The sequence below is a fragment of the Alosa alosa genome, chromosome 19 (genome assembly GCF_017589495.1).
Source record: "Alosa alosa isolate M-15738 ecotype Scorff River chromosome 19, AALO_Geno_1.1, whole genome shotgun sequence".
Taxonomy (NCBI): Eukaryota; Metazoa; Chordata; class Actinopteri; order Clupeiformes; family Clupeidae; genus Alosa; species Alosa alosa.
In genome coordinates this window covers 24,509,929-24,533,055 of record NC_063207.1, presented here as the reverse complement: position 1 = coordinate 24,533,055, position 23,127 = coordinate 24,509,929, and the positions used below count along the sequence as shown (strand labels likewise).

At 47.1% G+C, this 23,127-nt stretch overlaps 1 protein-coding gene across 9 annotated transcripts in view; it reads left to right on the top strand.

The window, feature by feature from the left end:
- The window catches only part of myo6b (myosin VIb), a 34,532-nt gene extending 12,745 nt beyond the window's left edge, over positions 1-21,787 (top strand). The window contains exons 11-35 of one of the 9 annotated variants that reach the window (XM_048270884.1): positions 354-362; positions 1,019-1,199; positions 2,182-2,326; positions 4,491-4,648; positions 5,149-5,240; positions 5,609-5,681; positions 7,243-7,370; positions 7,609-7,704; positions 8,023-8,193; positions 9,462-9,500; positions 9,683-9,776; positions 9,985-10,115; positions 10,277-10,354; positions 10,606-10,735; positions 10,900-10,990; positions 11,201-11,351; positions 12,241-12,449; positions 12,715-12,793; positions 14,531-14,691; positions 15,473-15,511; positions 17,199-17,237; positions 18,352-18,455; positions 19,087-19,218; positions 20,944-21,162; positions 21,469-21,787. In XM_048270884.1, coding sequence (XP_048126841.1) covers positions 354-362; positions 1,019-1,199; positions 2,182-2,326; positions 4,491-4,648; positions 5,149-5,240; positions 5,609-5,681; positions 7,243-7,370; positions 7,609-7,704; positions 8,023-8,193; positions 9,462-9,500; positions 9,683-9,776; positions 9,985-10,115; positions 10,277-10,354; positions 10,606-10,735; positions 10,900-10,990; positions 11,201-11,351; positions 12,241-12,449; positions 12,715-12,793; positions 14,531-14,691; positions 15,473-15,511; positions 17,199-17,237; positions 18,352-18,455; positions 19,087-19,218; positions 20,944-21,162; positions 21,469-21,668 — 2,949 coding nt within the window. In that variant the 3' untranslated portion in view covers positions 21,669-21,787. Of the gene's footprint in view, positions 1-353; positions 363-1,018; positions 1,200-2,181; positions 2,327-4,490; positions 4,649-5,148; positions 5,241-5,608; positions 5,682-7,242; positions 7,371-7,608; positions 7,705-8,022; positions 8,194-8,552; positions 8,621-9,461; positions 9,501-9,682; positions 9,777-9,984; positions 10,116-10,276; positions 10,355-10,605; positions 10,736-10,899; positions 10,991-11,200; positions 11,352-12,240; positions 12,454-12,714; positions 12,794-14,530; positions 14,692-15,472; positions 16,810-17,198; positions 17,238-18,351; positions 18,456-19,086; positions 19,219-20,943; positions 21,163-21,468 lie in introns of those variants that run through there. The other 8 variants (XM_048270885.1, XM_048270886.1, XM_048270887.1 and 5 more) reach the window with 8 other exon arrangements.
- The last annotated feature ends 1,340 nt before the right edge of the window (positions 21,788-23,127 follow it).

The following is a 23,127-nucleotide window of genomic DNA, read 5'->3' as shown; positions in this document are numbered from 1 at the left end:
AAAACAGTACACTGTTTCCCTCCCTCTGTGACCAGACTACGAGATTTGTTATCAGAGAGAGAAAGAGAAAGAGAGAGAGAGGGAGATTTTCATCTACTTTTACTGGAGTCAGGCGTGATCTGCTTCTTAAGATGACTCCCAATGTAAACCTCTCCATGAGTGCCGCTATTGATTGACAGCTGTGAACACGCATTCACTCTGCTCTCAAACTGCACTGGATTTCACCAAGGCGACTATGAATTCCATATTTTTGCAGAGAGCCATGTGGTAACTCTGCCCTCTGTCCTTATCATTTGCTGTTATTAACCAGAGTTGTACATCTCTCTTACTTGCTCCATTTCCCGTAATTGAAGGACAATAAGGTGACTTTTAGGGCATACAGTATTTTCTTGTGTGTCTCCTTCTGGATGTAAATTCTGGGCGTTGGGATTTCCGTACGCCCAGCATTTACACGTTTAAGCTGGTAGTGAGAATAATGCATGCCTTCTTTTGGGGTGAATTTGCATGGGGCTGTTTCTCTAGAAGTGCTTGTACTGAACAAAACATGGGTTTCTTATGGAGTGCCACACGACATTTGACCGACTGAAGCTTTGCATGGACCCCAGTGTCACAGTAGGATGCTTGCATTTCATCATGTTGGGAGAAAAAGCCAGCATATAGTTTTAACGAATTACTAAAAAGTGAAACTCTTTCATTGTTTCAACCTGTGTTCCAAGGGTATGCTTTGTGTTTGAGTGTAATCCACTTTGGATTCATCTTATTGTGACATGTTGGGGATTTATGTTGCTTCTGCTATGTAGCCCTCTAATCAGAACAGACTAGATTCTCCATGCAAACCTACATTTGACCTTTGAACCCTTTCTTTCTGATTAAAGGGTGCCTACAAGTTTGAGTTCTAACAAAGCTGCTGTAGCTCAAGTAGCTTGGATTCTAGTGAAAGGTTTCAAAGGCGTGTGTCCAGAGCTCTGTTCTGACTTGACCAGAGGCGAGACGTCTGATTTGTCCTGTGGTCCTGTAGCACGACAAGGTCGGAGCGCTGAAAGACCCGCTGTTGGACGACCAGGGTGACTTCAACAGGATGTGCGTGGCCATGAAGAGGATTGGCCTGGACGACACAGAGAAGCAGAACCTGTTCAGAGTAGTGGCAGGTGTGCTGCACCTGGGCAACATTGACTTTGAGGAAACAGGAAGCACCTCGGGTGAGTTGCAGATTTCTTAGCTCTTGAGATCTCTACCCACACGCACCCCCCTTCACACACACACACGCATATTCACAAGCTGTCGAAGCATTCATTGCAACATTGTTGGATCACTCTCTTAATGATTCTTAGTCTCTCTCTCTCTCTCTCTCTCTCTCTCTCTCTTCCCTCTCTCCCTCCATCTCCCTCTTTCACTGCTCTTTATCTCCCTCTCCCTCTCTCTCTCTCTGTCCTTCTCTGTCTCTTCTTCCCTGTCTGGTTATTCTTCGAGCTCCTCTCTGGAGCTCATTAGCGCGGCTCAGATATGTTGCCAGGGCCTCAAAGAGGTTTGGTTTTGGCCGCCGCCGCACTGGGGGCCCACTATCTGCCAGCCAGATACCTGCTCCACTTTTTCTCCCCCACCCATACGCACACACACACACTCCTCCCAGCTCACATTAGTGCCGCCAGCCTTGAAAGTTTCTCCTCTTTCCATTTACCCGTAAAAAATAAGCAACAAACTATAGAGTTGGCTGGTGGAATGAGGTGACAAGCACTCGTTAAAAGTGTGGCGTTTCTCTCGCGCGCCCTGCATGCCAGGAGCTCTTCGAGTGGGCATCTGCACCCGCCGGCGAGGAGTGTCCTCTCTCCTGAAGGTCTCTATCAATGGCCATCTCTTATCCGTGCCCATCAAAAATGGATGGCTGCTCTCCGCCACTATCTGCAGCCTAATACAGTCTGTGGCACGGAGGTGTGGGGATGGCAGCGAGCCCATCTCCATTACTCTGCTCTTATGTCTTTGCCGTGACAGGTCCATTTTGGAGGGGACACAGAGGAACTGCTTTCATATCACGTCTCGCTCTCTCCTTAAAATGCCCTTAATGTTGTTCAGATCACATTAGTTATCGGATTTGATGCAGTGCTGGTACTGTGTGTGTGTGTGTGTGTGTGTGTGTGTGTGTGTGTGTGTGTGCTTGTGTGGGCTTGTCTCTCTGTGACCCAGGTGGCTGCATCCTGAAGAACCAGTCCAGTCAAACCCTGCAGTACTGCGCTGAGCTGCTTGGCCTGGACCAGGAGGACCTGCGGGTCAGCCTCACCACCAGGGTCATGCTCCCGGCAGCAGGGGGCGCTAAAGGCACAGTCATCCAGTAAGCAGCTCGGCCATCAAAGCCTCACCATGCCTCCTCTGCTAACAAGGAGCAGTACACCACTGAGTGTGCCCACAGCTTATAAATAAGCAGCATCAGTCACACAGTCTGTCTTGGTGTCATACATACATTACTGTACGTTGTATACATCCATGCCGTAGTACAGCAAGGAGAACCCTTTTGCGGTAAAAATACATAGAGGGAACTTTACATTTCTTACCTTACAGATCTCTCCCCATGCCCTTAATCTCCCAAAGTCCCCAAATGCAGTTACACCAGCAAATGTAATGGAGTGTGTTTCATTGATGTTAACGCCCTCACTAGGTCCAGTCATGATTAGTTCTTCTTTCCCTCTCCCCTGCTAAGAAAGTGCTGCCACCACTGAGCTAAAAATAGCTAATCGTGGCCCCTCTCCAGTTGAAAGATATGTGCCCTGATGTTTAATGAGAGCTGGCATTGCCAAATTGGCTGAAGGACTGTAATAGTCTGGTCGGCTCCTAAAGTCGTCTGTTATATTTAAGCCGCCTTACTTTTATTGGTTGCGCAATGGGAGAAAGCCAAAGTGGAACTAAGACTGATTTAATTCTGGATATGAGATAAAGCATAGTCTTTGCTCTCTCTCTCTCTCTTTCTCTCGCTAGCTTGCTGTCATTTCATACCTCCCTCCCTCTCTCTCTCTCTCTCTCTCTCTCTCTCTCTCTCTCTCTCTCTCTCTCTCTCTCTCTCTCTCTCTCTTTCTCTCGCTAGCTTGCTGTCATTTCATACCTCTCTCCCCCTCTCTCTCTCTCTCTTTCTCTCTCTCTCTCTCTCTCTCTCTCTCTCTCTCTCTCTCTCTTTCTCTCGCTAGCTTGCTGTCATTTCATACCTCTCTCCCCCCCCTCTCTCTCTCTCTCTCTCTCTTTCTCTCGCGAGCTTGCTGTCATTTCATACCTCCCTCCCTCTCTCTTTCTCTCCTCTTCCTCTTCTCTCCTCCTCTTCTCTCCAGTCAGAGACTTCCGCCTGTGAGCCGCATTAGCGTTGCCAGGAACAGTACGTACTCTGTGCCCTGGCTGGGTTCACACTCTACTGGGGCGGGTTCTCGCACTCTCGCCCTGACCTTACCACACTTAGGCACCGACTCTCAGAAGATCTTTAGAACATTCAGGAACCTCTTCACCCCCCTCACAAAAGAAAAGCGTCCCTCCACAGTCCTCGGCGAAGGGGTTTTGAGTGACAGGGGCAGCCTGGAGGCGGGAGAGATAAATATTTCAGTGTGTGCAGATGCAGGACAGGGGAGTATTTTAGCCTGATAAATAGTGAATGTGCCTCTCAGGAAGGGAACTGGGCACCGGCAGGGGTGTGGTGAAAAGGTAGGAGGCTGGCCTGCGACTGAGTAGGGGTCGGTCTGCTCTGACTTGGGGAGAAAAGCCCCATCTGACCGTGAGCAGCAGCTATGGCAGCAGATGGCCATTTGCAGGGCACCGCACAGGGAGGCCTGTGAGTGACCATCAGTCACCATGCAGTAGAAATTAAAGCTGTTTGGTACAATTATGAAGCATGCTACAAACACCTCCAACTCCTGTAGTTCACACAGGGTTCAGTCCCAAACCTTCACAGGTGTGCTCACACACACACACACACACACACACACACAGACACACACACACACACACACACACACACACACACTCAGATGCACTTGAGCACACACCCTCACAAACTCTCTACATTGTCCTCTATCTTGTGCTTTTCCCAAAGTACTGGAAACAGTTAGAGGTGAAGGCATGACCTGCCATTCCCATCAAGCGCTAGAAGTCTGACTACAGTCTAAATAATTGAATTCAAAAGGTGTGGGGAAGAGGTATTGTTGGAAAGTGGGAAGGCAACAGAAGTGCAATGGCACGCTTGACGGCCGGCAAAACCGGTGGTGTCAGCAAAGCAAATCAATAATGCACGGCCGTCCACCCCGCACCCTCCCCCACACCATCATGAGACTTCCCAGGTGTTTGTATTGTTTATTTTCTCCTAACCTGGGAAATTGTTGTGCTCTGAGAAGCACAACAGAAGCTGAGGCTGGGAACATGAAGGTGCCTGTATTGACCGTAGTCGGGACCACCCACAGTCCAGACTCCGACTCAGTGGTCTATTTATCTCCCATTCTCTCTCCTCTCACCCCTCCCTCCAGGGTGCCCCTAAAGGTGGAGCAGGCCAACAACGCGCGGGATGCCCTGGCCAAGGCTGTGTACAGCCGCCTCTTTGATCATGTGGTCAAGAGGGTCAACCAGTGCTTCCCTTTCAAGACCTCCTCCAACTTCATCGGGGTCCTGGACATCGCTGGTTTCGGTTAGTACTGCAGCTGTGGCCAATCAAATTTGTTTTAGCATGGTAATATCATATGGATTGATTACTCTTGTTTGCACACTGCTTTCCTTCAGTACACTCTAGCAGCGCACATTTTTAATTTCTAATTAACACACTTTATTTAATATATCTGTTCAATAGCATGGCCTTTTAAGGAAAGATCCAATTTCATGCTGATTTGGGTTTTACACATTTTAAGTTTGGGAATTACTTTTTGAGACCTTGGCTACTGGCAGGAAACAGAGGTGACAGATATAGAGAGGGCAGCTATGCCAGTCCATGGCCACTAGGAGACTGGCATAACTGATGGGGCACTTACATGTAGATACATTGCAAGCATGGAAATGATTTTAGGAGCTATTTTGGAACAGGCCTAGTGCTTTATAAATAATGAAATCTTAATCTCTCTCTTTCTCCCTCTCTCTTTCCTTCTCTCATTTCTCTTCCTCTCTTCCTTTCATTCCTGCTTTTTTGCCCTTCAGAATATTTTGAGCACAACAGCTTTGAGCAGTTCTGCATCAACTACTGCAATGAGAAGCTGCAGCAGTTCTTCAACGAGCGCATCCTAAAGGAGGTGAGAGAAAGAGATGGGGAATGAGAAAGAGAGAGAGAGAGAGAGAGAGAGAGAGAGAGAGAGAGAGAGCAAGTGTCAGCCATCTCCTCCTCATTAATGACTCACGAAGGGAGAATTTCACAGCTGACATCAGCTGCGTCAGTGCGCAGTGGGACATCTGTCGGTTCCCACCACTCTGATTCACTCTGATGGTTCCCCTCGTAACACAGCCCGCAGTTCAATAATCGCCTGACGTCACACGCGCACACACACACACACACACCACACCAGCCCTCCACTGGCGGATTAAGGATGCAGGAAATTGAGGTGCATGGGTATGTGTGGGGTGCTGAGGTTTTTAGTCTGACATCCCTCTGCTTGGCTTGCAGGAGCAAGAGCTGTACCAGAGAGAAGGCCTGGGGGTGAACGAGGTGCACTATGTAGACAACCAGGACTGCATAGGTAAGGCCTGATAGTGGAGCTAAATGGACATTAGTGGGGTGAATAACCATCTTTCCTTCTGTAGATTTTGGCTAATTTGGTATCATACACACATTATTCTCATGTTGCGCCACATGTTGTCTTCTCTCTCTCTCACACACTCTCTTTCTTTCTCTCTTTCTCTTTCTCTCTCTCAGACACACACACACACACACACACACACACACACACACACACACACACACACACACACACACACACACACACACACACACACACAAGCACTGTGTGACCCTCACATACGAACACGAGAGCACACATCAGCTGTGTCCCATTCAAGGGCTATATGATCCCCATGTCCAAATTGAGTTTTGGGAGAGTGAGCAAAAAACAGGTTACTGAAAACTGAAAGCAAACTGAAAGTCGCAAGTTCAGAGCTTTTATGAAGATTAGGGTAGCCAGTCAAACCACAAGGTTCTATACAGAGAAAAACAGCCATCTCTTTCACAGGAAGGAAACACCATTACTGTGAGCCATTACCAATAACCGTTACCTCTAGAGACAACTCAGAAGAGCAAGTCTGAATCTATGAAGCCATGCAGCATGCAACACTCTCTCTCTAACCCCTCTCAGTTAATGTTCTGCTGGTGGAAAAGAGAGAGAGAAAGAGAGGGAGAGAGAGGGGGAGAGAGAGAGAAAGAGGGGGTGAAATGAAAGTGGCTCTCCGGTAGAAGGGAAGACTGAGGCAGCATGACTCAGGAGTTGCACTGAAAGGAGAGAGCACAGTCTCTGCCACTTAAACAGATGATGCCACGGTGTGTTACGGGGACACTGTCATAGTGCATATTAGGATTCTTAATGTGCCCAAGAAATGCAGGTGTGTACACCATCCTATACGCATACACTTTTTGTCTCAACGGCTGTTACGCACACACACACACACACACACACACGCACACGCACACGCACACACACACACACACACACACACACACACACACACACACACACACAAACTTATTCATTCACACAATCCACATCTGCCCTCACATAACTCATAGTCCCATAATGGCACTCATGGACGGTGATGCACCTGTGTTTCTGTGCTTGGGAAATTGCTTTCCGCCTAATGAGCAAAATCATCCCTCTTAGCTGCGCTGTCTCTAGTTGCTTCCATTTACACCGTCTGTCAGAGAAATGGTGACTTGCCAGTAGACCTGGCACTCCCGCCCGTGTTCTCCCAGCAGCCTGGCGTTCTCCGGTCCAGGTGTCTGCGCACGCAAATGCACAGAGGCCTGGCTGTGCCTGGGAGGACTTAGCAGACACCTCATGAATTATTCTCTTTATAGCATAAAACCTTGTTATCTCATACTTAAACAAAGACTCGGGGGTCTTAAAGAACTCTACAGCCTGTCCGTTGACAGTGAGTTGACACTGCGCTCAACTTCAGATTTGCAATCAAGACATCTTGAGTTCCTCTCTTATGATTCTCCTTCATGTTTTCTTCTGGGCACCCTTAGTGCCTGTTATGGTTACGCCCGCCCCACTCAATCTCTACATTGTCTGTCTGTGTGCCGCCCAGACCTGGTGGAGGCCAAGCTGGTCGGAATCCTGGACATATTGGACGAGGAGAACCGTCTGCCGCAGGCCAGCGACCTGCACTTCGCTGAGGCCGTGCACAACAAGCACAAGGACCACTTCCGCCTCACGGTGAGCACGTCTCTCTGTCTCGCAAGCTCATCCGTCTTCATCACTCACCCTTAAAGTCGACCCGCTCTTTCCAGAGGGGCCGACTTCAAATAGAACTTCAACTGGGAAGAGGGAATTGGGGAACGCTATGTGAAAAATAGAACAGAGAGAATCAGAGCTACCTCTTTAAAACACGCTGAGCTTTTTAAGAGCTTTTAAACTCTATTTCCTCACCATTTCGTATGGCTTTGATCTGCAGGTTCCCCGGAAGTCCAAACTGACAGTGCATAGGAATCTGAGAGACGACGAAGGCTTCATTGTCCGGCACTTTGCGGGAGCTGTGTGCTATGAAACGGTAAGAATGCAGCATGGCGGACCTCCCATCAGTTAGATCTTCTACCACAGATGTAGTTCCTTAATTAGTTCATATGGACTGTGTGTCTGATGGTCAGCATGTGTGGAAGTTCCCAGTCTTATTTTTAGATCAAAAACAGCTCCTTATATATCATGTCTTAATTTGTGTCACTATATAGCTCTTCTGGAAAATGGGAAGTGTACTATGGGATAATAATCAGACTCTGTGTGTGTGTGCTTGTGCTTTTCCATTACCTGTTCATATATCTGTGTGTGTGTGTTTGTGTGTGTGTGTTTGTGTGTGTGCGTGCATGTGCAGACCCAGTTTGTGGAGAAGAATAATGACGCCCTCCACATGTCCTTGGAAATCCTGGTATGTGAGTCGAAGGACAAGTTTGTGAAGGATCTCTTTGAGAACTTCAACAACTCCAGGGATGCCAAGCAGAAAGCTGGCAAGCTCGGCTTCATCAGTGTGGGAAACAAATTCAAGGTGAGAAATATCTGTCTGCCTCCCTCCCTCATTGGCACCAGGATTTCTCTCTCTCTCTCTCCCTCTTTCTCCTTCTCTATCTCACTCCTTTTCTCTCACTTTTCCTAAACTTTTCAAACTTCATGCTGAGCATAAATCCTGCATTTTGCTGAGCATTAGGAATATTTAAGCTCTGAGATCATCTGCAGGGCATCAATTCTACATTTGTGCTGCCAGAATTAATTTGCGATTTTAGACTTCTCCTGGACATTTTTTTTCCCTCTCTTTGATTCTGGTGACCTTTGACCTAATCTTCCCTCTTCCTCTCTCCTCCTTTTTCCTCTCCTCTCCTCCTCTTCCTCCTCCTTCTCTTCTCTTAGACTTCTTCCTCCCATCTTCCGTGCCTTCCCCTGAGAATCAGTGTCTGGTGTGAACTGGAGAAGTCCAGGTGTGTAGAAGGGAGAGAGAGAGAGGGAGAGAGAGACAGAAGGTAGACGAGGGAGAGTTGAGAGTTGGGGTGGTGGTGGTGGTGGGGGGGTTATAGGGTAAAACAACAGTGAAGGTAATCCCACCCACCACCCACATCCACTAGTCTGCTCTCCACGATTGTCCACATCCGTTTACCAGACACCACTACACTGTCCAGTGTGTCCTGCGCTTGGTGCACATAGTCTCCCTGGCTCTTGCGCTGTTGCTCTGTGTGTGAGTGTTCATCTTTGGGTTATTGTGCTGCTGCTTCAATAACAGGGCATTGACACTGGCTTTGGTTCTGAAGCTCTTTAGCATGAATTAATCACAGATCATTTCCTCACCCTCCCATTCACTCATTCATTGTTTTTTTCTTGCACTCTTCATCGGTGGAAATCTTTTCCTTGTTTTTCCCTGCTTTCTTTCCACTATTTGAATTATATTGGTTATGGTATGATATTTATCGTGAGCCTTTACTGGTTTAATAAGCACCAACAATGCGTGTTATTATTTCCATTTCCTAATACACCGACTTCACCTGACGTCAGTTGACGTGTTTGCCATCCCATAACATATTATGTTCTAAAGAGGCCATCTGTTTGCATGCAAAGCGCGTCACTCTGGCCTACCTAATGAGGACGCACAGAAACCCCTGCAGCTTTCCATGGCCTGTGTGTGTGCACAGTTTTTGTGTGTACACATTCATTTCACCTCCCTAACCCTGTGTTTGCTGTGTGGTGTCCCACGGTGGCTACCTGTGAGTGAGCCACACAATAATAGCAACAATAATAACATGGTTTCCTCTCCTCCTCCCGCCGCAGACGCAGCTGAACCTGCTATTAGAGAAGCTCCGCAGCACGGTGAGTGAATTCTCTTTCACACAGAGTCCACCGTCTGCTGCTTTTGCCTTTCATCTGCTGCCAGTAGAGACCTCTGTTTGAACCTCTGCCACTGTGCTTCTCTGTGTGTGTGCACGCTCTCTCTCTCTCTCTCTCTTTCTCTCTCTCTTTTTTCTTTCTCTCTGTCTGTTCCCCTTCTCCAGGGCTCTAGCTTCATCCGCTGTGTCAAGCCCAACCTGAAGATGGTGAGCCACCAATTCGAGGGCGCCCAGATCCTCTCGCAGCTGCAGTGTTCCGGTACGTTCTGTGCGAGGGGAGATATGACCCTCACCAGCTCCCACTTCTATGCCTGCCGTTTGGTTCTCATCCCAGCGCCTTGTTTTCATTGCCAGGCCTTCTCATGGCCACCTGGATTGGCCTTCACTAGCCAGGGCTGTGTGTGTCTGTCAGTGTTTATTTTGCTGGCTCGCCTTTAATGGCCTATTGCTTTGTGTTCCTCCACCAGGCATGGTGTCAGTGCTGGACCTGATGCAGGGCGGCTTCCCTTCCAGAGCCCCTTTCCACGAGCTCTACAATATGTACAAGCAGTACATGCCTGACAAACTGACCAGGCTGGACCCACGGCTTTTCTGCAAGGTGCCCCCAACCGCCCCAAGTCCCCCCTCCCCCACACACACATACACACACATACACACACACCCCTCACACCCTTCTGAACTGCCAAGGTCCTCATAGTATGATTGAATATGTTTGGCGGGCCTGAAACTGATCCGTCTGCTTATCCCTTTCCTCCACAGGCTTTGTTCAAGGCTCTGGGACTGAATGATAATGATTACAAGTTCGGCCTCACGCGGGTCTTCTTCCGTCCGGGGAAGGTATTGTAACTGCTTCGCACGCAGTCCTATACATAGCTCCGTTACTCAGTCCATACATCTGCATAATATTTCCCATCTCCCAAGGGCGACAGCTCCTTCGGAACTTTTTTTGTCTTGCTGATTGCGTAAAACGAGTCCTTGTGCATGTTTTGTGTGTGTCGGTATGTCTTGTGTTTCGGTATGTGTGTCTGTCTGTGTGTGTGTGTGTGTGTGTGTGTGTGTGTGTGTGTGTGTGTGTGTGTGTGTGACAGTTTGCCGAGTTTGATCAGATCATGAAGTCGGACCCTGAACACTTGTTGGAGCTGGTGAAGCGGGTCAACAAATGGCTGGTGGTGAGCCGCTGGAAGAAGGTGCAGTGGTGCGGGCTGTCCGTCATCAAACGTACGTCACCCCCTCAATCAATCCCCTTGGCAAGCCCTCAGCGGCCCCCGCCAAAGACCACAGAGCCTCCATTCTCACTTAGCATTACCATTTACAATCTGCCAGCACAATCTGAATGCTTGTTCTCCTCATTTGCCCCCCCCCAACCTGCACATCACACACAGTAAAGAACAAGGTGCAGTACAGAGCCCAGGCCTGCATTAAGATTCAGAAGACGGTGCGCATGTGGTTATGTAAGAAGAGACACAAGCCACGGTGGGTGTCTGCATGCCCTCACATCACGTACTCAAATCTCCCTCTATCCTCCAGGAATACTGAAAGCCTTTCTCAGCGATTATGCTGTGTTTGCCACTGGTAGCATGAAATCCCTTCAATTAAAGCTGTACTGTTGTGTTAGCATGCATTAGCATGAGTTAGCGTGTGCTAGCGTAGCTCACTGAGTGCGCTGTTATGTCTGTGTCGCAGCGTCGACGGCCTGGTGAAGGTGAAGAACCTGAAGAAGACGCTGGAGAAGTTCACGCCGGCAGTGACCGGACTCAAGGAAGGCAAGCAGGAGATGTCCAAGCAGGTGCAGGAGCTGGGCACCGCCATTGACGCGCTAATGGCCAAGATTAAGGTGAGAACCTCGCACCACCCCAAGGCTCAGATTAAACCCCTTTTAGTCGATCCGCAACAGAGCTTTTAGATTGTCCCCGGCTACCACCTCTGTATTGGAAAGTCATTGAAGCGTTATTGTGTAACATAGCCCCAAACCAATTAAGGCTATACACCGCTCAAGGGCTAGAAGGCTACATGGGCTAGAGTCCCAAAACTTGTTTTTAAAAGCAGTGTGCATTGATTGGGGAGATTTTGCTTGTGTCGTAAGCTCTTTGTTATATGTAGTCAGTTAGTCAAAGGGGATCTTATAGCCTTCTGAAACTTAGCATTTTTAAGTGGTGAAGATGTCCACCCACAACTCACTTGTCATCACCATTACTGATTAGCAAATTAGCATTATGAAGCTATGACTCATGATGTATTGTTCTCTTGTCTACTGGTATATACCATACATCAGCCATGCATCATGCCAGCGGCTGTCTAGAGTTATTTTGTAATAAAAAAAGGGAAGGCTTGTTTCTCTTTATTCTGACAAGCCAGAGGGATGGGCAGTCATTACCTCCCTGTTCATGGTTCTGAGGAGAGATCAGTCTTCTTTTGATGAGTTCCTCCTAGCTTGGCTTTTATGTTGAGGAGCAGAGAGTTCCTCATAGGGAATGAAACAGTGCGCCAGGGCAGTTGTGTACACTTTGAGCTTTAATGCCGACGCAGCGCATTTGCAGCGATGTCTCTGAACTTTTCACTTCAGAAGTTCTGCAGCGTGTTGCGACTGTCATAGTATTTTGTCCCTCTCTGTTTCATCTCACATTCGGTGTCCTTTCTGTCCCCCAACCCCCCCCCCCCCCCCCCCCAATCATCAATTCAACACCATCACCACCAACGCCCACCTCAACCCCACCCAAACTCAGAGCACGGTGATGAGCCGTAAGCAAATCGAGCAGGAGTACGAGGGCCTGGTCAAGCGCTCGGAGCAGCTGCTCTCCTCCATGCAGAAGCAGAAGCAGGAGGAGGAGGAGCGTGAGCGCCTCAAGCGCATCCAGGAGGAGATGGAGCGCGAGCGCAAGCGCCGCGAGGAAGAGGACCGGCTCCGCAAGCAGGAGGAAGAGGACCGCCGCCTGTGAGTGTCACCTTGCTTTTGCACACAGACTCATATCCCCAGAGCCTGAATAAACAAACAAACAAACAAATAATTAATTAAATACTTTAATGAAATGTCTTGAAATGTGATGACTTGTTTACAAAGTCCCCAACTCCCGCAGGCGCTCTTTGTGCTTGTTGTGCTGTCTATTGTTTTATGCATCTGAGTGCAGTGCAGTCTTTGAATGCACCTGTGTTAACTTCTCCACCTGTCCTTGGTGCCCCCCCCCCCTTATTTTCTCCAGGAAATCTGAGATGGAGCAGAAGAGGAAGCAGGAGGAGGAGGAGTGCAAGAAGAGGGAGGAGGAAGAGCGCCTCCTGCAGGTAGGTGACAGTCATCCTCCTCATCCTCCCGAGATCAGGCCCTTGGGTGAAATCTCTGAGCAACTATCATGTGAAGGGTTGTGAAGAGTGCTGAGATTTGCAGCTAGTTGTATTCAGAGGATGGCAAAAATATTGAGGAAAAAGTTTAGTGGAGTAGAGTTTCTTAAGACGACTTGTGACTCTTGAGACGAGTTAAGATGAGTCGTGATCTGTTTCAACTTGGATCTTTCGTCCTCTCATTTGACTCCATAGCCCCAGTTGTCCAGTGGTTACACGACTCATTCTGGGATGCTCTTTTTATCTCTTTCTGACCTGCATAGCCCTGCAGTTTCCCTGTCTACATTGACATCTTAGCCGTTCACTTTCTCCACACCCTCTTATCACCAGAGCTGCCTCGGCTGTGGTCTTTTGGCCTTTCTGTGACTCCGTAGCCCCAGCAGTATCAGCGCTGACGCTGGTGTTTCTGACTGGCCTCTCTCTGCCCTGCCCAGCCCTGCCCAGCCTGCCTCCCTCTGGGGACCCTCTCCTTATTTATGGCCCCTGCGCTCCTGACGGGCCAGCATCACATTCTTCCCGCTGAGTGAAAGTCATTCTCTCCCCGGTCTCCCGTGGCGATGCTTCCACGTCGCCGCACCGCGCTGCCTGGTCTCCCGATGGCCCCCGCGTGCTCTTGATGGATCACCCCTGCCGTGGCTCTCCTTCCTCACGCTGCAGCCCCCCTCGTCCACCACCCCACCCCACTCTCCCCTCACTCATGCTGGGTTGCGTCCTCTCCTCCTCCCCCTCTAGCCATCCGTGCCCTACAGACCATCATCCATTTGCTATGGCTCTCTGTGCTCATTCTGTGAATGATGTGAATAACTATGTGGCTTTGTTATTGCGTAGCTACATATTGCACATGAGAGTACGGCAGAGTACAAAGCTTTATTCACGTCACCGGAGACAGGTTACAAACACACAAGCATCCTAGGAGAGCATGAGAGCAACAAGTCTTACCATTATTTATAGGATTAAAACAGGGTAGTCATGATGAATTACATAAAACAAAAGAAAAAGAGCTGTCATAAAGAAAAGCTGTTATTACTCCAGACTCCCTAAGGGCGGTTAACTACTTATAGATTCCAGCTTGTTCCTTGCCTTTCTTTGCCTTGGTGTAGTGTTTCTTAGTGTGTTCAATACTTATTTCTCACTGGAAGTATACTTACTGAAAAAAATGCTGACACGTTCAATACTTATTTCCCCCGCTGTATATGAAAAGGGCATGTTTTCTGATTAAATGACCAATTTTTATAAACATTTAATTTTGCAAGTCACCCTGTTCCTTTAAAAGTCCTTAGCGATCTCAAATAACTCACATTCTTTGGCAGGCTCTTTGTTTTGTTGCCAGCCTGGTCTGTTTGTAGGTCGTACGTCTAGACTCGCCATAGCAAGACAGGCTTATTAGCTGCCATATAACCCCAATAACATGGCTGATCAGGCCATATTTTCGTACCTGGCAGGGTTGTGATTAAATCCCTGGCACCACAGTGGGGTTTTTTTTTCTTCTTCTGTGCACCGCAAAAGCTTGTGCCTGTAAGTGTATGTGTACGTGTTTTGTGTGTTAGGGTTTACTGTGCACCAAACTGACACTGAGTGTTTGTGTGTATGTCTGTGTGTGTATGTCTGCGCGTGTGTGTGTGCGTGTGCGTGTGCGCGTGTGCGTGTGCGTGTGCGTGTGTGTGTGTGCGTGCGGTGCAGGCTGAGATGGAGAAGCAGCTGGTGCTGGAGCGTGAGGAGTCGGTGCAGCAGCAGGCCATGCTGGAGCAGGAGCGGCGTGACCGCGAGCTGGCCATGAGGATCGCCCAGAGCGAGGCCGAGCTCATCCAGGAGGAGGCCCAGATGGACCCCAGCCTGCGCAGGTGTGTCTGCTCACCTCAGACCACACCGCCACAGCACCACAGACATGACAACAAATATATCATCCACAACAAGCCACTCGGCTCAATCACATATTCTTGTGTTTATCACATGAAAGCAGTGTTCAGAATCCAACTGAGATTCATTGCAGTTGAGTATTTCTGTCAGCATTCATTTCACATAAAGTCAAATGAATTCTGACAGAAATATTCAACTGCAATGAATCTCAGTTGGATTCTGAATTCTAAGTGCTAAAGCACTTAGAGACTTACACATGTACCGCTCACAGCTAACAGCTCACAATTCACACGCTAATCATTCAACCTCAAGTGAGCACAAATATAGCTTACATATACAGCAAGACCCCAAAGCTTATAGGTGGTCATCAAACTCTTAAGAAGGAAAGACCATTGCACATGCACAATTGCAGAAAAGGAATCATATAGAACCCAGCCGTACATCATTTACACTGATGTGTAACTTACACTACACCACTTACCTTAGCTTACACTACCCACTTACCTTACCTTGGATTGTATAGGTATTGTATGTAGGTACTGTATTTTCAGCATGTCTTTATATATGTACACATAAGTCCAGTATGCTCATATGGAATGTATATCCACACATGATTACATACAGTAATTTCCTGTGTATTAGCCGCATTGTGTATAAACTGCAGCACAGTGTTTATGCAAGTAAAAAAAAAAAAACATATTAATACCATTGCAAAAGACTCCTTCATGCTGTGGCTGTGTAACGTCTCTCTTTTCTGTTCTCCAGCTACGATCTCTCATGTGCCTCATTCTCAGAGAGAGAGAAGTAAGATCTAGAAATATCCACCCCCCTCCCCTTCTTCCTGTTTCCAGACCGTCTATAGAGCTCAACAGTGAATCTCCTTGAGACCCTCCTCTCCCATACTTTCTAAATCTCACCGCCAAATCTCTCACCAACCTAGATAGAGGCTTACACCCTGACTGCCTAGCCATTATAAACAATGTGCCAGTTCTTTATTTGATGCCTAATCCAAATTCTCTTTAATGCACCCAGGAATCAATCGTGCATTGTGTTTGCTGGACCAGGGGGTCACTTGATTTGGCATGTATTTCATGTTCGCAACAAAAAAAAGAAGCGAATAGTCATCCAAAAAGCGAATTTCAAAGGCAGAGCATTCTCAAACTAGCAACTGCTCAGTTCGCTCAGTTTGTGGCGGTTGAAGGAATTGAAAGGCATTACAGAACCCCAGTTGTGGGATAGACTACAGGATATCCTAGGCTAAAAACTTTAAAGGCTTAGCTTTTAGGCATATACTGGGAAAATAAAAAACCCAAAACATAAGACATATACCATTGTCAAGCTCTTTAGGCAATGCAACAAGGGTTGGCCATGAACATTTTGCAACTAGCACTCTCGAAGCTCATATAGTATTTTAACCTAATAATGATATGTAGACAACCTATAATATAGAACCTACCATTTAATCTGCTGTGGTCTACTTACAGTATAGGTGCAATAGGCAGCATTACATCATGAGAGAAAAATGGCATAGAGCTCAGGATTGTGTTATGTCTTAATGACTCAGTGGAAAAGAACACTTCTGGAAATGATGTAATGAAGCATAAGGACTCCCTGAGGAATCGTTACTGTTGGAATATTGTTTCATTTCACTCCCTGTGGTGGAAAGCTGCCTATTACATCTCACACATGTTGGCCTATAATCTTTAATCCTATACATGTGTATTCTGTACAGAACCCTTTAATCATGGAAAGGATATTTATTTTCAGATTTACAGTGAGTGGTCCCAGTGCAGTCAGGTGTATTTGCTCTGTAGTGTGTTTCCTCCACTAGATCTCTGTGCTGTGGTGCCCCTACACAGGCTTAGGATTAGCATGGTGCTAGTCAGGTCCTGTAATGTGCCATCAGACTATGCTTCAGGTGTCTCTGCTGACACTGATCTCTGTGCTTGTATGTGTGTGTATGTGTGTGTGTGTGTGCGCGTGTGAGAGTTGTGTGCTTGGTGTATTTTGTCGTTGCGTGTGAGTGTCAGATCGTTTGGCTTATGGCGCTTGGCTATCGTCTATGCACATGCCGAGGGGACTCAGGCATGACACCTGCCATGGTGGGTTAATCACGCAGGTGTCCGTTTTAATGACTCCCGCTCAGGCACTCGCTTAAGAAGCTTCATAGCTTGTACTCATGTACTCACACATATGCGCACACACATGCACATGCACACATACACACAAGCGTGCGCAGACACACACACACACACACATATATATATATATTTATGCTAGTGAGGAGGAGGGGCTAATACCCAGGCTGATAAAACAGCGAGGAGACATCTGTGACGTCTCCTGTGGGAATGAGTGACAGGTGAAGAACAGGGAGCTCATGACTCGTTGCCTTGGAAATCGGACCGTGGAGAGGTAATTTAGATGGCAATGAATTTGATCAGGGTTGTTTGTGTCTTTTATGAACATATGCCTGTCTGTTATGTTCTTCCAGGAGTGACTTGGCTACAGAAATAGCTGAACTTCTGGCTAGGTGGGTGAACCGCACAAAGACCTTTGAAAGTGAGGGGGTAATCAACCCAACAAATCCATCCAGATGGCGAAGATTAAAATAACTTGAAATCACATGCAAGAATCACATCAACATACAGCAAATCATCCTCCTGAAATTTAAAATTTTTGATTCTCCATGTTTGATCTTTTCAGCTGATTTTTTGATTAGAGAACAATACACTTGGTCATTAAGACTAAATCCATCCCCCAAATCCATCCTGGCAATGATTGAATAGTTTCATAACCACATAACCAGATTTACTTGGTTATTCAACCTTTCAACCTGACTTTCTCCTGTGGTGTCACTTACAATCCACCACACAGTGTATACCCAGTATGTCTTTGGCGTTGTGTGGGAATCTCAGACCTCCTTCAGCCAACGGGTTGCTGTTTGCATTACTGCCCCCAGCTAAATGCCACTTACCCATTGTAAGCCTCAGGGCACTGGGCCAGCTAAAGGTCAATGGCACTGCGTGACTTTCAGACTGGTTGGTACCAAACATGGCACCCTATGGATGACAAGAGTTCTCTCTCCATGCCAATTGGATTAGGACTGCCACTACTCCCCAGTACTCCAAAGCTTCTGGGAGAGCCTCAGATGCCTCCACTAAATCCCCCGGCTCCATGGACTTATCGGTCTCAAACCAGCAGGAGATGGCTCCTCACGTGATCCCTAGACCGATGAGAGGATGGTGTTATGGGACAGGAGTTATGAGTCAGGCAGTGGGTGTTTGGGGTGCTGAAAGAATGCCAGTTCAAAGGGGCAATTCGTGTGACACAACTGATTTACGCTCCCCTTCTCCACTCCCTGCTAATGCTATGCTAACAAGCTAGCTAGGCTACTGGCTGTGGTGACGGTGACCTCGGACACTCAGAGAATCTATTCAGAAGTGGAGGAGGGTTATGTGCCAGGCCTGCTGTAAATGAAATAGCATAGAATATGCCAGTCTTGTATAATCCGTTTAGTGTCTCCTCAAAGGGACCACCGCTTTCACCATATTTGAGTGTTTCCATCAACTTTGAGCAGTAAATCTTTTTGTAGACTCACTGTTTGAATGAATCACTCTCATTCCCCTCTTTGTGTTCCACACCAGGGGAGTCCAAGTCCAAGCCACCAAGGCTGCAATTGGTGTCAAGAAGTATGACCTCAGCAAGTGGAAGTATGCCGAATTACGTGACGCCATCAACACCTCTTGCGGTAAGAGCGCTCTAACGGTCTGCACCACACCAAGGGTGCTCATCTCCAAAATCGAAATAACGAGCTGTAACTGTAAAAGTAGATATATTTGAAAGAAAGTACTTGTACAAGTGTGGAAACCTTCACAACCTATTAAGAGTTTAATGGAACACCATTTCTGTCCATTTGTCTTTAGTGTCACTCAGTGGTATTGTCTGTCTACTCCACAACCTCTAGACCTTTTCCATCTGTTCCTCTTCCCATATAGTTACAGTGGGCTGTGAGATGATTTTGCGACTTGAGATGATTTGCGACTATCATGACGCTTTAAAGATTTCCTGACTTTATATCTAGCTTTGAAGATGATAAGACTTTATATCATGTTGTAAAGATTACCAGGAATTTTATGGACTTTTCACTGAAGCAGCCTCTTTTTCTTTTTTTTTATTTCCCTGACTGAGACTGTTTTGTAATGTCACCTTGAGGGGGTGTTGTGATGATTAATTCTTAGAACCATCTAAATGGAATCAATATATTTCTCTCTTTCTCTCTACATTGCATGTTTTGTGAAGTTGCGTGTCTTATTAAAAATGCATGCGTTTGAACGGCTCCCCGGCCTCAGTATTGAGTGGTGGTGTCTCTTCACGTGTAGATATCGAGCTGCTTGCCGCCTGCCGAGAGGAGTTTCACCGCCGCCTGAAGGTGTACCACGCCTGGAAGTCAAAGAACAAGAAGCACAACACCGACACCGAACAGCGAGCCCCCAAGTCAGTCACCGACTACGGTAGGCAGCAGTAGCAGCATCTCCCCCCCCAACTCAGGAGTGTGTGCTCTTTGGTCCTCAGCAACAAACAGACACATTACTCACTCACTGCATGGCTTTCCCTTTGAAAACCAATCCCATTTTTTACAATGAAGTCTCCGCGGGCATCCAGCGAGCTTACAGTAATCTGTTTCAGAGTTTAAGGAGATGAAGCTTTACTCTGCATGCAGGAAAAGGCTCAGGTGTTATCTTGGATGGGGAAGCAAGGCAAGGTAAACACATCCAGCCTCGCTCACTGATGTTGTCGGTGACGACAATGTGCCCGCTGTTTGTTAATTATGGCAAGCTTGCTGTTTGTCCTGGCACTGAGGCATGCCCATAGGCCATTGGCACCACAATTGCCCCCTCTCTCTCTCTCTGTCTCTCTCTCTCTCTCTCTCTCTCTCTCTCTCTCTCTCTCTCTCTCTCTCTCTCTCTCTCTCTCTGTCTGTCTCTCTCTCACTCTTTCTCTCTCTTTCTGTGCATCGCTTTGTGGCATCCAGGTTGTTTTGAGCCGTGTCCCCCTCAGATGCGGTCTGCGTGCCTCAGGGGGTGGCATTTGCTGTTCCGATGCCTGCGAGCAGTGTGGCGTCTGGGGGACAGATCCACATGGTTCATGGCTCGCTCCAAAGCTACTTCATCTCTTTGATTTGATGAAAAGTTTTTTTTTGTGCGTGTTATTTCTTCCTGTGTGCATCTCCATGGAAAGAACAAAAGGAGTTTTATCCCTGCGCTGTTCTTTGTGGTAACCCTCCGTGTCCCTTGCATTTCTTTCCCGCTTGGTAAGTGTGCTTTGGTGGCAGTCGGATTCCTGCTGTGAATCCTAGCACTGTGTGTGTGTGTGTGTGTGTGTGTGTGTGTGTGTGTGTGTGTGTGTGTGAGGCTCATTGACATACAGACTGACGTTAACAAGGCTGCCTCTGGCAAAGAGAGTGGGACTCTTCAGTGCTAGGTGACATGAAGCTTAAGTTGAGTCCCTACTTAACTGACATACTTTTTCATACCCATGTGGTATGTTGATGATATCTCTCATATGGTACTGTACCACAGGACTAGTTTGATTTAAAACATAAAAATATTGGCACACTTGCTTAATACTCCCAGTAGTGTTTAAAAATGGCCTCATATCAACAGTCTATTCTTGCCAGTCATGTTCAAGGAATACAGTGTACACAAGTACTGCATACAACCCAGGAGAGATAGGTTAGTGACAATATTAAAGCGATTTTAATAGAATGATTTCATTTTATCACATGTAAAAGACACTGTGGTGAGCAAAGTCACTTACTAAAAGAGCTTGATTAGCAGGTAACTTGAAGATCTATAGACCAGACAGGATTGCTTGAACATCTAATGCTTGCACAGGCAGAAGTACCATATCATGTAGGAACCTGATTTATGCAAGTAGCAGTAAAGAATGCCAAACTGATCATACCTTATATAGTATCCCTTTGCTGGGTTATGGGATGTTCTCTTTAGGCAGTAAATTCTTATGAAAAGCGCATGCACACTTCACTCCGTTGCTCTCCTCCGGCTCGGTTGATGGGCCAGCGGTCGGAGTGATCTAATGAACTAGCCTGGCCCTGGCCAAAATCACAATCTGGACCTGCCATTAGTGTAACTAGAGTGGATGAAAGGGTGGAGAGCAAATTCATTAAAAGGCCAAGTGCCGATGCCACGTCTCCCACACTGTGCTGGACTCCACAGCTGAGCAGAACCCGGCGCCACCTGTGCCGGCCCGACAGCAGGAGAACGCCATGAACCGCCAGCAGCGCTACTTCCGCATCCCCTTCATCCGGCCGGCTGACCAGTACAAGGACCCGCAGAACAAGAAGAAGGGCTGGTGGTACGCCCACTTCGACGGGCCCTGGATCGCCCGGCAGATGGAGCTGCACCCGGACAAGCAGCCTATTATGCTGGTAGCAGGTGCAGACGCTCACACAATCATATCTGTTTTATCAACATAAACGTTATCATTACATTACATAAACGTTATCATTACGCCATGACCTTGCCTTTGAGCTGTTGCAAAAGAGGGTTTATTCTATATGAATATTACAGGAGGGCCCTCCAAGTGAAACATTCATGAACGATCATCTATTTTTAATGTCCCGTTCTGAAGGTTTCAAAGGCTACCGTATGTGTGCACAGTACGTACCGAGGTCTGTACCGAGGAGCCACTGTGACTTCCTGACCCCCACGCTGTATGTTTTTTTTCCTTCTCCGCTCCAGGAAAGGATGACATGGAGATGTGTGAGCTCAGTCTGGAGGAGACGGGGCTGACGCGGAAGCGGGGAGCTGAGATCCTCCCCCGGCAGTTTGAGGAGATCTGGGAGCGCTGCGGCGGGATCCAGTACCTGCGCAGCGCCATCGAGAGCAAGCAGGCGCGGCCCACCCACGCCACGGCCCAGCTGCAGAACCTCCTCAAGTGAGGAGGCCCCGTGAACACCGTCCACTCCTGTCCGGCTCTACTTCTGGACAATTAGGGTAATCTTGTGCTGTAGACAGTGCAAAGGGAACAGCACCCCCCCGCCCCCCCCATCCCCATCCACCCACCCACCCCATCAAGGGTAGTTAGAGCTCACTCACTTTGAGCATCCAGCAGAAAACTCTAAACTACTCAGCTGTTTTTTCTGTCATATTTAAAGCGTATGTTTCTTGTTTTTTTGTCCTTTCTGTTTGTTTGTATGATTTTGCTGTGAGACTTTATAGATGACAATTTCTGATTTGTATTGTTTTTTCCTGTGCAAATATGACTTATGCTTGAATTCATCATAAAAAAAAATTGGGGCCTTATTGTAATGGTGGTGTACCTGTTTCTGATGTTATTATGTTATGGAAAAGTTCCAGATCTTACTCTGTTAATGGTTGTTCATGTGTCAAGGTTTGTCTTGTGTGACTCTGCGCTTTTAATTGCGTCTCTCAGTTTGAACTCCTCCAAACACTCCTTTAAGTTTCCGACCTGTTTTTGTTGTTGCTGTTCTATGTCTGTTGTTGTTGACTCACAAGGTCTCGGCTACTTGTTGGCTGTCAGTGTAGTTTTCTAAATAATCGTTTTCGAAGAGAAACATTGGGGCCAGAACTGGACCTGTAGTTCACTTGAAAGCCGAGCTGAAGTTTACACTTCACAAACACAACACAGGCATCCACGCCTATTAAAGTCAGGGTGCACTTCGTGATTTTACATCACCTCAGCGAAACACCCTGCATGTCACCTGGAACATTTGATAAACTGTTGCAGTAGAACTGCCTTCACAGTCTCAAAAACATTCTATTCTTGAATTTTTTATTAGTCTAGCAGGTTTATTAGACTAAATCTATCCATCATTCACCTGCTGCTTTTTATTCTCTTCACAATTTTTGTACTTTGCGAATAAAAATAGCAACTCATTTGATGGAAGCAAGAGTAGTTTCTCCCAGTTAGTGCAGAGGAGAGTCAGGCTTTCTGAATGAATGATTTGCTGTGATGTCTGCGCTGTATGCTGGGTCTCAGATTGCCTCTCTAGAGCTCTTGTTTGTTGATGCACAAAAATGTCAAGCACCCTTGTTATGAACTGGAAAAAATAGTCCTCTCTGAGGCTGTTAGGCGCTTTACAAATCAAGTTATTTCAAATGCATATGAATATTTATATGAGGCATTGACCATTTTGCTGAGAAGTCATGGGACAGTATATGAAATAGAGTAGGGACAAGTGCAGTTTTTAACGTAATTGTAACGTTTTGATGAAGCCAGATTGCTTTTTGCAGTGCGATGAAAGCTATAGTAGAGGCAGAATATATTAGATTATGAAAGGATAATTCAGTTGAATGTTCCAAGCGATGATACTGATGTGTAATCATGTGATCTTCAATGCCTAGTAAACGGTGATGGAAATCTGAAATGGACAGCAT